The sequence below is a fragment of the Mustela nivalis genome, assembly GCF_964662115.1.
Source record: "Mustela nivalis genome assembly, chromosome: 6".
NCBI classification, from domain to species: domain Eukaryota; kingdom Metazoa; phylum Chordata; class Mammalia; order Carnivora; family Mustelidae; genus Mustela; species Mustela nivalis.
In genome coordinates, this window is record NC_139025.1 from 89261068 (window position 1) to 89274981 (window position 13914).

Below are 13914 nucleotides of genomic sequence, written 5' to 3' on the forward strand. Positions count from 1 at the left end.
ACAAAACAATCTCAAGTTGGGCAGCTTTCCTCAACACAAGAAAGTTATTAATGGTCCTAGCATCACAACTAGGACTTTATCAGAAACTCAAAGCTTGGGGGATAAAAAGGAGCAAGAGAATACTGTAACAAACTTCGTACAGAGTTCGGTCTATTAATTGTTTCATGTTAGATATTCTATGTGTTTACCTCAATTGAAAAAAAAAAAAAGAATGTTTTTGCTAGTATCAGATCTGCTGTGGAATTGGTATTGTATGTCCATGAATTCTTTTCTCAGCACGTGTTCCTCACTAGAAGAAAATGCTGTTACCTTTAAGCTTTGTCAAATTTACATTAAAATACTTGTATGAGGACTGTGACGTTATGTTAAAAAAAAAAGGTGTTAAGTCACAAAATGCGGTAATAAATATTTCATTTTTGATTTTTTTGTTAGGCTTTTGTGTTTTTCATAGTTTTAAGGCAAGGTTGCACAGTGCCTACTCTCTCTACCGTATTACAAGTGGGTAGTGGTTTCGTTCCCCAGAAGTTGGCCATATTCGAAACTCACCAATAATTTTTAAGGGAACCTTCTGTAGTGGTTAGTATATTTAGCTTAGAAATTCCACCAGCAGAGAACTTCTAAAGGTATGAATTTGCGTGTGCGTGTGTGTGTGTGTGTGTGTGTGTTGTGCGATGAGCTGGGTTGAAAGATTACCTTCATTCAATATGTCTAACCTCCTTTTTAGATGCATGATGTTGAAAAAAGTACTTTCTGATAAAGCTTTCCATGTTCATCCTCTGTCAGAATAAGGGGCTTTTTCAGGGTTAATTTTACATCATAAGAAATAACGTCTGTGCTCAAAGATAATTCATCTGCCTGTGTTTTTTCTCTTACTTACTAAAATACTGTTGAATATGTAAATTAAAATTTACATATAGATGTTCATAGATGAGTAAACAACTTCTATGGAGTTTGAAATCCTGAGTTGAAAAGATTACTTAATCATTAATATTTAATATAAATTTTGTTATGATGTCTTTTTATTTCAGACACCTCCACGTGCAGACACTCTAGTGTGATGAATTGGATGACTAAACGTAAATTTTTTTCTAAACAGCAAACAGGCAATATAATGCCATTTTCAGAGTATCACACAACATTCCTAGAAATCTGTTACTGGCTTGCTGGTACTGTACAAACAATGCCTGATAAAGTGTGCAAAGTGAAAAAAAAAGTGTGAGGTATTTGCATGCCCCCTCAATTTTTAAAATAAATACACTATTCCTGGAATTTTGAAACACCTACATTTTTTAACCCCATGTGTAGAAGAAATATCATAAAACTAGTTCTGTGATGTCAGGTTGATGGGGAAATAGTTCACCAGCTCGGAAATCCAAGTTTGTGTCTCACTTGGACTTCTGCCATCTTCCCATTGCAGAAAACATCAATGGAAGTTGTATATAAAGAAACAAGGAAATAAATTTCTATTGTTTTGTATTTTTTTTTAGTTAGGTAGATTTTTTTTTTATTAACACATCTATCAGCTTAATTGATAGGCTGCTTTTTCAATGTAAAAATAACACTTCTGACACAAGCTGATTGTTGGTCATTAACGGAGTAATTCTATGCCACTTGGAAAAGAGCTTCCCTCTCCCTTTTGTTATCCCAGCATACAAGGAGTCTTTTTGCAAAATTTAAATTTAAATATTTGTATATTTTTACTTTAAATGCTTTTAGGTAAAGGTCTGTATTTACAAATTAACTCACATCTGCTGGAGAAAAAAATATGTTTGGAGAAGTTTTTCTTCCTTTCCTCTCAGTACATTAATGCTGCAGAGTTTACTTGGTAATGGTTCGTGTTTAGGAAGTATTTAATTAAATTATTATTAAGCTATTTCGTCAAAGTTGAGATCCCAAAGCTCTCTACCTTTGGTTTTAGTGAATAAAATCATGTCAGGCTTAGATCCTCATATAAATCATGTTAACCTTAACCTTCTTCAATATTTGGAGATAATTGTAATAATACTTGTTTGTATTTTCTCCCCCCACCCCCATATGCTAAGACCAAGAGGTAGTAGAGTTGTCCAATTTTTATAATGCTTTTTTTTTATATACCACCTCAGAAGGCATTTGCTCCTATCTCGGGTTTACTATTTAGTATAAAGAGTTCCGATTTGGGTATATTTAAGAAAGACTCAGCTGTCAAAAGCAAAGAAACTGGGAATGGTGTTTTGACAACCATATAGTGTTAAAGGAAATACTGTAGTCTGAATAAAATTGCTTATGTTCTCCAAAACAAGAGTAACATAAAAACACTTTTTATTTATATGGAAAAGCAAAAGCAGAAATAAATTCCAAAGGTTTCCCTTTCTTTAAGAGATTCTGAGAGAACTGCAGTCGCCATCTGTTAAGGGTTGGGAATTGAGCAAGAAGCCACATTTAAACGGAAAAAGAAAAGACCAGGAAAGTCTGTGTCTTCCATCCACCCCATTTCCCTCCCACCACCCAGGTCAGCACTTCCAGGTCCGCGTGCCCCCCGCCCCCCAACTCTCTGCAGCTCCCCCTAGTTAGATTGGTGGGGAAGGGACCTCAGGACCCTCCTGGCCTCCTTGCCCCCCCCCTCACCCCCCCCCCCCCCCGTGGGCCTGTTAACCCGGAGCAGGTTTGGGAAGGGAAATGTGGCTAATATCTCTAACAGCTGTCGGAGGAGGGACCTTCCTTCAAAGGGACTAGACCCGGATCCCCGCAAGTTCCCCATTAGTCTTGCAGGCCAGCCGTTTGGTAAGGAGGCTGCTCTGCCCCAAGTAGCCACCGTGTTGGAAGGGCTGGTGTCCGGACGCGGCCGAGGGGCCCTCGCCCTGCAGCTCCGCCGGCCGCCGCCGCCGCCCCAGGAGCAGGCTCGGTGCGGACGTGTGCGCGCCCCGAGGCCGGGAGGAGGCTGCGCCGGGGCGGGCCGGGGCGGCGGGGGTGGGCAGGCTCTCCCCCTCCTCGTCCGCTGCCCCTGCCCTCCCCCGGCCTTCCCTTTGCGCGGTGTTAGAGGTAGACCAACGCGCTTCCAACGGATGGGGGGCGGCGGGAGGGGGCCCCTAACGGTGGCAGTCATCCACTCGGGGTGTCGCACGCGTCGTCGAGCTCCCTCCGCGGGGCCGGGGCTGGGACGGAGCTGCGGGGCGCGGGGAGGGGGGAAACCAGGTCTGACGGGGGAGGCCGGTCAGACCGTGATGAGAATGGAGACCGTCGGGGCACTGTTTGAAGGGAGGTTTTAATATTAATAGTTTCGGTGTAGAGACAGAAGGGAGATTGCGTCTACGGCTCCTCGGGGCAGACTCTGGGTGACAGCGATGATGGATGATCCAGCAGAGCCCAACAGCTCCTCCCCTCCAGCCCCAACAGTGTCAAAGCTACTTTAGTTGAAGCTTTGGAAATAAAATAAATAAACAGCATCGCCCCCCCCAACCCCTTACTCTTCGCACACCTCCACTCCCACCCCCACCCCCGCTTTCCCACATCGATTTATAGATCATTATGAATCAATTACTGCTCTCAATACTTTCCCATTGGCTTAAATAAAACAGTCAAAAGATGAAAACATGGGGTTCGGTAGGCTTCCCCCCACCACCACCCCCGACAGGAACAACCGCAAAATCCATTATCTCATCATCAGAGGCTCCGAGTTAAGAGATGTCGAGAAAGGAAGGAAGGGGTCGCCCGGTGAAAAACGGGGGGGGGGGGGGCATCTCGGGGGGGGGGGCACCCAGCTGCTGCCTTTGTTCAGATGGGTTTGGTTGGTTGGTTTGGGGTTTTTTTGAACGGGGAACCCGAGTGAGAATGAGATGCCTACAGGTTTCGTAACCTAATGATTTAACTCCTTTGGAGGAACCTATTTGAATGTGTGTCTCGGCAAACATCAGATGTTGTTGGTGGTGAGGTCGCACATGGGAAAAGGTGTGGAGGAATGGGTCCGTCTGGAGGGCGGATTTTCACTTTGTTGTGAGCAACTGTGGGAGGGTTCGCTGCTGGGAAGGGGGATTCTCCCAGCCGCAACGCCCTCCTCGCTCCCCGCGGTTGGCTGTTTTTGTCGTTGGGACTGGTTTGGAGCTGGGACTGGCCGCCCCCGGTCGCCCCCGCCCCCACCTCGGCCGCCCGAGGCTTTTCTTCCCTCTCATGCCCCTTCACGGCGGTGCTCGAGGTTCTCTAGGTGTTTCTATGACTACATTGTGTGTGTGGGAGGGTCAGATGTGGGGGGCTGCCCGCGAGAGGGCCGTTCCTGGGCGATCATTTATCAATGTCACCCACATAATGATTCTCTCTGCAGCCTCCTATTGATGAGGATAATTACATTAGCTCAGAGTGACTGATCAATGAAAAACCACCACACAAAAACTTCTTTACTCCTCTATAATACCAAAAACCGATACAGAAATAACATAGAAAGCCTGATTTTTCTTTCCCTTTCCTATCCACCAATGGATTCTGCCCCCCCCCCCAAAGGACTGGGAGTAAAGTAAGAAAATAGACCCAGGTTTGTTTCGTTTAAAGGAGGATGCAATTTTGCCCGTGAATGCATTTTCTCAAAATGCGTTGGCTTGATTCCTCCTTTGCTAAAGAATATCAACGGATTTACTAATGTGAGTTGCTTTTAGACTAGTCTGTGGTTTTCCGTTCTTTTTATTTCTTTCCTCCCCTTTGGGCATTTTTTTTTCTGCTTCAAAAAAAAAAAAAAGAGACAATTCTTTTGTAAATAACTGGAAAAGGAAATTACTCTAGGTCCTCTCTCTCTTTTTTGTTTAGCCTTTGCTAAAGTCGGGTTATCTTTTGTCTTTATCACTTCATAAAGTAGCGCAATTAAAGATGTGATATTGCATGGGTATAAAGGGTCGATCCATAATATGGCGACATAATACGCTATATTCTCGCCTGAAAGTTTGCAGCTAAATTACGATTTTGCCTTTTCTACACTTAAAAATCAATATTTTCTCAATTAAAGAGAATTTTAATGCTTTACTTGCGAGTTGTTAAAGGCGCTGTAAATTTCATTGTAATGCTTCTTGGCTTCGGTGTAGATGCAAGAGACCGGTTGATTCTCATGGTCTTTTTCCTCCCAGAGAACCTAGACCAGGAATATCCAGTGTGTCAGATCAAATCCCAGCAACAAAGGTAAGGAGTGTTCCGAGAGGGACGGGGCACAGGGTGGGGAGCCCTCCAGGGGAGCCCTCCAGCGCCAGAGGCCATTGTCTTGTATATTTTCACCTCTCTGTGTCCCGCCTCCTGAAAGTGACAGAAGTGTCCATTTTACTCTAATCTTTTTCAAAGAGGAGCACGTTCGACTCCCATCTGCTCTGTGATGGCCAGGAAAGCAGCAGCATTTGGGGGAGCACGCTAGACTCTTTCCAGCATGCCCCCCCTTTCTCCTTCCTCTCCTTATTTAGCCAAAATTTAACTCTGAACTCTTTCACAAATTCTCCCATATTTTATATGTGTTCTGACCTCTGTGTCAGAGCTCATTCCCTACCCTCAGGAGCGCTCACTGTTTACAGATGTTTTCTCCTTCCACACGTCCCACCTAGTAAAAGTTCCCGCAGAGAATTAACTGTGGTGTGTTAATAGCCCAGGTCTGCTACTGCTCTCTCCTGCAAAGCTGAAATCTGGTAAGGTGGAGAATGGCATTGAACTAACGTTGGGGAGCTGCCCCAGGCCCACAGAAGCCCTGACTTGAGAATTCCAGGCCCAGGGATTTGGTAGGAAGCAATGTAGTGAAACTTTCAGGATGTAAGACAGAGAGAAAGATAAGAAAATGAGGCTAGAATGGAACCTAAGAAGAGGAGAATGGGCTAAGGTGGAAAAATGAGCCTTTGAGACCTCTTTGTAATTTAAAAAGAAATAATAATGAAGGGAAATCGAATATCTAAAGCTTGCTATTAATTTCTTCTTCTTCTTTTTTTAACCCAGTGTCTGCTTAGGAACAAGTCCTCCGAGATGCCAGGAAGGGCCCGAGTTTCCAAATAGAGCTGCTCTTAAAGTTCATTTGCAGTTAGTTCCCCCACTTCAGTTAATTTGCTGAGAATGTGAAGACTGGGGAGAGGGCTATGTGTGTGGTGTACCAAGGGCTTGAGTAAGAGTATGATGGGAAGGGGCACCTAGATTTAATGAGGCTGCTGTTTTAAACTCAATAGAGAAGTGGGGAATGGAGAAAAAGCCGCCCAGCACCACAGTGCACTTTAAAATTATTCACACCTACCTGTCTTTCCCCCCTTTAACCACACCATCAAATATTATACATAGATGGGGGAAATTTCTAGTTCATCATCTTTTGTCTGTAGCCCCACCCAACTGATCCCCCTTTGCTTAGATGCCTGATGTGTAAGCCTAGACCCTGGCCTTTTTGTCAAGTGAGTGGGGCTTTGTTAATGTATTTGTACTTTTCAGCTTTCAGTGTAAGTTTCTTGCTTTGGAGGAAGGAGGGGTGTAAGAACGGAGGGGGAGGGGAGCAGAACACAAAGACTATCTAGTTCTCACCAAGCAGGTTTCAAAATAGGAACTTAATGGGAAGGAAAAAAATGAAAGAATGGGGAAAAAAAATAAAGGGGGGGGTGAGAATTGCTGATCACAACAGGTTTGCTTGTCTGGAAGAGAGGTGATCCTGCGAATATTTTTCCCTTTGAGGATTCTGTTTTCTTCATATTGAAACATTTTCAAGTTTTAATCCTTTAGCGGACAAAAACCTCAATATAAATATGACATGGGCCACTGACAAAAAAACCGAACTTAAACTAAGTGCTGAGAGGAGGAGGGTAGGGTGGGGGGAGAGAGCCCTTTCTGATTAATAACTAGCAGGGTAATGTTGAGGGCTTTTTCTGCCCGATTGCCTTTTTGAATTAGAGCCGATTTCTTCACACTTCAATAGTGCCTGTCTCCTTTAAAATGACTGGCAGATTTGTTTCTCTTTTTTCTCTCCCTGAGACTTAATGATGTAAATTTTCTAATTAGTTAAATCATATTGCTTACAGGCCTAATATTTACCGTGTAAGAAATGATCATCCTGATTTGGACCTCTTGAAATATTCCGAGAAATAACATTTGGCTTTTAGGTTGAAGGATGAGAGAAGAGGAAGCTGTGTTACGAGAAGCAGTTGAGAGGAGAGAAGGCACAGACCCCGGCAACATGTTAAATTAATAGTTGAAGTTGAGCTGGGCTCACACCCCAAGTCCGCTTTTATTTTTCAATCAGCGAAGATTTAATTGGCAGCCCTCAGGCCGGGCGATCTGATATTTTCTCATTAGTTTCCCATCACTAATCTTGAGTGTTAGATTGGCTTAAAGGTTGTCAACATTTGACCAATTTTATTTAAAGGGGGGGAAAAAAAATCAAGCATTATGGCTCCGGGATGTGAGATCTGCAAATAAATCCTGCTTGGATCAGCGGAACTAACAGGCGAAAAAAATGTTGACTATTCATCGTCGCATTTAATAAGTTGCATTAATGTATATTTCAAAGCCAGGGAGAGAGATTACACAGGAGCTGCATAGATGCCGATGAAAGAGGTTGGTGGGGAGGGGGTTGCAGTGAGCGAGGTGGGCAGGGAAAGTGAGGTGTAGGTACATTTCCGAACAGAGGGCAAAAACCCAAATGGAATAGCTGTTGAGGGTTTTGGACCTTCAATCCCCCCTCCCCTTCCTTTTGCAGCTGCGCGAAACTGCAAAACCGGTCCTCGGAGCTCTGAGCGGCTGGGCTGTCTCGTTCACATATAACATCAGAGCGCCCCCTGCTGGCGAGCGGAGTAGACGGCGGTGGGTCAGCCCCCTGCGAAGCAAATCGTGGTTTTTTGCGCCCCCCCCCCCCGAAACCCCCTCCCCAGTACTGATTCCCTTTTCACCACCCCCACCTCGGCTCTGCAGCAAAACCCCGCGGCAGGGGAATAGCTTGCCAAGGCTGAGCATTTAAATGAATAAATGATTAAAAATAATAAAGTATGAAGAAACCCCAACCTTCACTTGGCCTCCGGGGAATAAACTATCAATTGACTGGGAAAGGGACACCTTTTCTTTCTCTAAATTCTTTCCTTTGTTTTTGTTTTTGTTTTTGCTGTGATTTGTTTGTTTCTGTCAAGCTGCAGACTCTAAGTCTAAGGAAACGTGTTTAATCGAGGCTGTAGAAGTTATTATTATTTTTAAATGGATCTCTGATTGGGGAAAGGGGTTAATACAAAACAATAGTTTGCAGCTTCGCAAAACAAAACTCCCAGGGAACTCCCACGATTTCAGTAAAGTCCCGAAGACTCACTGTCGGAATTCAGCTCCTCGTCTTGAACGACCCTTCCCTACACTGCAAAGAAATACTGGTCCTCGACTGTTTCTTTCCCCCCAAATTAGAGAATGTGTTTAAAAAGTTGTCACCTCTTTCTCTACCTATGCGCACGCACACACACACACACACACACACGGTCTTTCCCCTCGTGTTCCCAGTCTTTCTTCCCCGGTGCTTCTCAATTTTGCTGGAAACGGAAAGGGTAGCTGAAGTGCCCCCCCAAATAAACCGCCAATGTCTTTGACACTTGATCGTCCTCTAGTGCTTCACGTCCAGTGCAAGTGTGAGACTCGCACGGTTTGAGAGTGTCTGGTTATTTTTTCAGCCGTCGTGGCGCGCACAGGCGTCTTCTGGGTTTGCCAGTTACTCGGCGCTGACTCCGGACCCCTGGAAGGCGAGGGCGCACAGGTAGCGCGAGCCGGGCAGGCTCCGGCGGGCAGGCGCGGCCGCGTCCCCGCCAGTCTCTACTCCCGGGAGAGGCGCTGGCAAAGCAGCCCCGACTCGGGAAAGTCTTCTGACCACAGCTAGGACCCACCCCAACCCCCCAGAGTGTGGATCTGCGAGGAGGAACAACTTTAGTGTGTAGGGAGTGGGGGGGGGGGGGTCTGCTTTTTCAAGTTACCGGATTTCGGGATTTTGTGGAAACTGCACTCAGAAATGAGGTGCCGGGGAAGGCAGGGAGGGCGGCAGGAGAAAGATGGGTCTCCCGACGCGCTCATCTCTTGCCAGGCTACCCGGAGCTCCTCTTTGAAGAATCCGCTCTTTCCCCTCGCTTCTCCCTAGAACCGCCCTGTGTCACATCTTCTCCAACCCCTCCTCTTTGGGGGATGCTCCGAACCGGGTCGGGGATTAGAGGACGTCAGGGAAGGAGCGCTCCTAGCGCGAGGCAGAGGCGGCCCCGGTCTTCGCGCCCGGGAAGGGCTGCCTCCCGTCGGGGTGTGATTTGAAGACTTACTGGGGCTAGTGTGACAACCGAGGTAAATTAAATATTTATACTCCAAGTTGTTCTCACTATTATGATTATTTTTTGGGTCGGTTGTGAAAAAGTTCAGGGAGTTCAAACTTCCCTTAAATATAAATCCTGGTCTTGGGGGGCAGCAGAACCTGCTACCTGCCACTGAAGTTGACTTTTGGAAAGGTCTTCATTAAGCTCCGAAGTGGAAGGGAAGCTATCTGCAAACAATATTGGTTCAGGTAAATACCTATGTATCTATAAAACACACATTTTATATATCTGTATTTATCTATCCAGAATAAAGAAAAGAAAGCAGGTGTCCCCAGTGCAGTTGAATCCAAGCAGAGACATTTCCAGTAAGAAATTCTCACAGATGAAGAAAATGGGAACATCTCATTGTATTTGTCTCAGTTTGACTTAATGAAATTTGGAGACACTGACAGTCTGGTCAATGTTCTACGTAAATTAATGCAAAGGTCCTTAGGAAGAGACTGAAGACACCTCTGGCCATTAATCTTAAACCACTTGAAGATTATGATTAAATGAATGGGATCACTAAGCATTATCATTTCAAAAAGCCGTTAACTGTCTCCACCCCTGTATTGTGGCAACAAAATAAACTCTTTGTGAGGAATGGTGTTTCTTCCTTCTTTATCTTTGCTTTTGTTTTGCTTTAAGGAGAAAGAGGGGGAAGACAGGAGAGACGAAAACCTTCCCGAAAGTCTTGGATTTCCTGCTGTTAGAAAGCTGCTGTTTGTTTCTGATTTCCTTGCCTTTTGCTACACAGGAAAAAGAAATCGAATGATGCATCTACATTTGATGAGAACTAAATGTTAAAACAACGGCGAAGGTGCTTTTGCTTTATTTTCTTTTTCCCTGGAAAAAAAATTAAGAAAAAAAAAAATCCGCCAGCTCAGCGAGTTGAAAATTGTGGAGATATAAAAGATGTTCACTTGTCCACATGTATTCGCTGACTTTCATCACTTGAATTTTGTAGGCTTTGGTGTCAGATAGAAATTATGGAAAAGAAAATGAGACACTTGCCAAGGAACAACAATATTATACACTTTCAAGTAAACTCCACCTAATCCTGTATTTGAGGGCTGAGGGGGTGTGTGCTATTTTCCCCTAATAAACCTCAAAGCCCTCATTAGACATAGAGAAAGAGGGGTGGAGAACTCTATTACTGGGCATTCTGACAAAAAAAAAAAAAAATGAAAGCAGCATCTCCCTGCTCCTAGAGCCCAGGGAGAGGACACCCCGAAAATGTGCAAAAGCCATTGTGTTTTTCTTGAGAGCCCTGAGTTGGGCAGACCTTTCAGAGAAAGACACAGAAATTAACATTATAAAAAGCAAAATGTTGAGACAAAGGGCAGTGGCTAACAACCACCACAACAAAACATGCTAAAAATTATTCTTCAAGCCCTGCGAATTTCCAGATGCCACAGAAAATCAATGCAAAAGCGCCCCCTCCTAACTGAGCAGACAGCTCTCCTGCCGGGTGATGTTTCCAGTAGAAAGTGGAGTTGGAGATCCCACCTCTGCTGGAGCAATGGGAGATGTTACCCTGAGGCTTCGGGGAGGAGAGGAAGGGGGTTTTGCCCTCCCTCCCCAGTCACTTTTCCCACCTGTGCCCTCCTCTCCTAGCTGGGGTGCAGGAGAGGGAGAAGCTGGGCCGATTCTGCGCCCTGAGTCTCCAAGGCGCACCTCGAGCTGAGGCTCCGGCGGAGCCAAGGAGGAAACCCAAATAGGTCCCCAGAGGGTGAAGATTCGGCCAGAGAGACGGAGGATCCTGGTCTGAGGTTCATGCAGCTGCCAGCTCAGTCCCGGGGCCAGGCTTCCGTGTCTGGTTGGACAAAAGGCTCATAGGCCACATTGGTCCCAGATCGAGTGTGAAATGCAAAGAAGGGGGGGCAGTCTGCCTCCCCCCTTTGTGTGTCTGCGTGTGTGTGTGCGTGTGTCAAACACGTGCACTTAGATTGGGCCTCTGGCCGCAGACGTCAGCTGGGGAAGTTCCCCCTTCTGGCTTCCCTGGGCCCTGGACCCACACCTTTCCTTGTCCCCCACCCACAGCCTCAGCCACCCACAGGGCTCCCCAGATCTTCTGTCACGCCTGCACAGGTGTGGTGCCTTTAACTGGAAAGTGCCTGAGAAACGATCTGCCAGAGGGAAGGTGGTGGGGGGAGGGGGTAAGGGGCTGGGAAGAAAGATGGTACTTCTAGAGCTCAGACATCCCTATCTTCAAGTAATTGTCATCCCACTCAATCTTTCCGCCCTGACCTACTGTATCCAAAAAGCAGAGATCGGTTCGCGAGAAAATCAGGCTTACCACAACGTCGGGGTTAGACGCAGGCTCTGGAGACCTACGCAGGCTTTGCTTAGATTCAAAAGTATGATTTTAATTTTCTTAATGAAGGCGCGCTCTAGAGCTCAGCTGGTAATGACTGTGCTGAGTTTAATAGACTTCTGTCGAACAGAAAAAGACGGATAACTATCGGTTATAAGTAATCTGCTCTAATGCAATTATTTTCCCAGGTTCGAATGTCATTGTGCAGAGAGGGCAGGAGTGAATTAGAGCCCCGGGGACAACGGACGGACGCGGGGCTAGGAGACCGCCTGAAATACGAGCCGAACCTGTTTTGTGAGATGCACTCGGGTTTGGGGGTCGGGGTCGAAGGCTTCAAAGCCCTCAGTCTGCACGTGTGAAAATCTCTGTGTCTCTCCCGCCCCCTCCTCCCCGCCCCCTCTCCCTCCTTCTCTCTCCACCTCTCCTTGTTTTCTCTCTAGCTCCCTCTTCCCTTTTGTCATCTATGCCCTAGCTAATGTGAATTTCCCTTTCCCTGGCCTCTATGTTGCCTGTCTTTGTGGACTTCAGGGAGATCCATTGAAGTCCGAAGTAGTTCTCTACAACACACTGACACAGAAGTAGGTTCTTGGGCTACTTCAGCCCATTCACTTTTTGAAATCAGCAGAAGAGGGACCTTGAAGAAACCCACACATAGGAATCTATCAGGAGGATTATTTCTATCCCAATACAGAGCCAATCCTGGTTGCTGTCCAAAAGTAACCCCGTTTTAGTTCTAACACAAACTGTCATTCATGCTAGTTTTTACTGGGAATTATCCAAACTCTTCTTAGCTCTCCATTCACGCCCGGTAGACACTCTCAGGTAAATGCAACTTTGAAAAATAAAAATACCAGTCATAATTTCCCTTCATATAGAAAACAAGCCAAATCAGCGGAAGGAAGTCCTGTGTTCTCAAGATGAAGGATTTGAAGGCAGGTGGGCCTGCGGGCGGAGGGGTGAGCACTGGGCAGCGCAGCAGACACCCCAGAGCCCAGCTCTCTTGCCTGCCCCTCTGTCACCTGTCACTCCAGCCCCAAGGGCCACTTTAGCCCCACTTTCCCCCCACCAGCTTCCCTCTCTGCATCCTGGGGAAACAAAGAATGTTCTTAGGGCTGATGCATAAAAAAGGCTCACATTGGACCCCTGAGGAAGAGGGGTCTGTTGCAGATGTGTAGGCAAGGTGAGGCAGCAGTACTTGGGGTCTGGTGTGTCTCTGACTCGAGTTACAGTCTCTAGTTCCCTAGCTTCGTGCATTCTGTCTGTCTCTACTCCCTACCCCACCTCCTTCTACAAACATGCAGGGTGATCTCGGCACACGTCTACAGAAATAGCCACAAAACTCACAATGACTATCTCTTCTCTGACTCAGTCCTACCCTGTTCCTACGGACCTTGGCCGCCAAGCCTTCAAAGAGAGAAGGGAAGAACATCAAACAACACCAGCTTATTTGTAAAACCTTTCTAGTCTCCCTGGCTGAGGAGGAGCACAGCTGGTGTGCCCCCCCCCCAACCCAGAACTCCTTGCAGGGTGGGCAGGGGTATGCATCTCTTCTGCCCACGCAGCTCTGGGTCTTAGGGAGGACACCCATTGGCGGGGTGGGGGGTGGGGGGTAGATGTTCATCTTCCTCTTCCCTCATGCTCTTGGGTTTCCCCAGCTGCAAAGAGAATTAGGAAGCCATCTAGTCCTCAGGTTCTAAGCAGGCGAGAAATTCTGTGATCCCAAGAGCCAAGCCCGAACTTAAGCGTTTAGCCTCCAGCACCTTTTAAAAATCAAGAAGGTGGCCTGGCTGGGGCCAGCCTGCTCTGCCCCCAGCCCCTGCAGCAGCCTTAGCTGGGAGGGGAGGCATCAGGGCCTCAGTATGACCTGGGGTGGCACTGAGGATGAAAAGAAGGTCTGCCTCTGGGTCTATGAGCAGATTGGGAAGGAGAGAAGGGGTGACTATCAGAACCTCCGCACCCCCAAGTTCTTCTGTCATCCCTAGATCTGCCATCCTTCGCAGCTCCCCTGCAGAAAAACTGTGTTCTGTTGGTGACTTAGGAGAGCGAGAGCGAAGACCTAGAAAGCCCCCACAAGGTTTCGGTGGGTCTAATTCTGCTTTTGAAGTGTGAGTGAGAGAGGAAAGGGATTCTATATTACCCAACAGGGTAATAGATTTTTAAAAAAGCCCTCCCAGCTCAGGGGAGAGTGAGGAATAGCCAATTACCGCCATCCTCCCCAGGGAGGGACCTGCACAGGCTGAGTCTCATATCCCCTAAAGCAACAGCAAACTCCTTGCAAAGGTGTCTTGGAGTCCCAGCCTGTGGCACTTGTCTTCTGGGGGCGTGCAG

The 13914-nt window shown here is 46.6% G+C and overlaps 2 protein-coding genes across 8 annotated transcripts in view; both read left to right on the plus strand.

Annotated features, from left to right (window-relative positions):
- MEIS2 (Meis homeobox 2) overlaps positions 1-420 on the plus strand; it is a 207818-nt gene extending 207398 nt beyond the window's left edge. For all 7 annotated transcript variants that reach the window (XM_082735620.1, XM_082735617.1, XM_082735619.1 and 4 more), the window contains one exon: positions 1-420. This exon is cut by the window's left edge and continues 1009 nt beyond it. The gene's annotated coding sequence lies outside the window, so the exon portion shown is untranslated.
- The window catches only part of LOC309866607 (uncharacterized protein), a gene marked incomplete at its 5' end in the record, with an annotated part of 8203 nt that extends 239 nt beyond the window's left edge, over positions 1-7964 (plus strand). Inside the window, 3 exons of the mRNA XM_082734427.1 lie at positions 2547-2881; positions 5085-5136; positions 7664-7964. Coding sequence (XP_082590553.1) covers positions 2547-2881; positions 5085-5136; positions 7664-7921 — 645 coding nt within the window. The 3' untranslated portion in view covers positions 7922-7964. The remainder of the gene's footprint in view (positions 1-2546; positions 2882-5084; positions 5137-7663) is intronic.
- Between the last annotated feature and the right edge of the window lie 5950 nt (positions 7965-13914).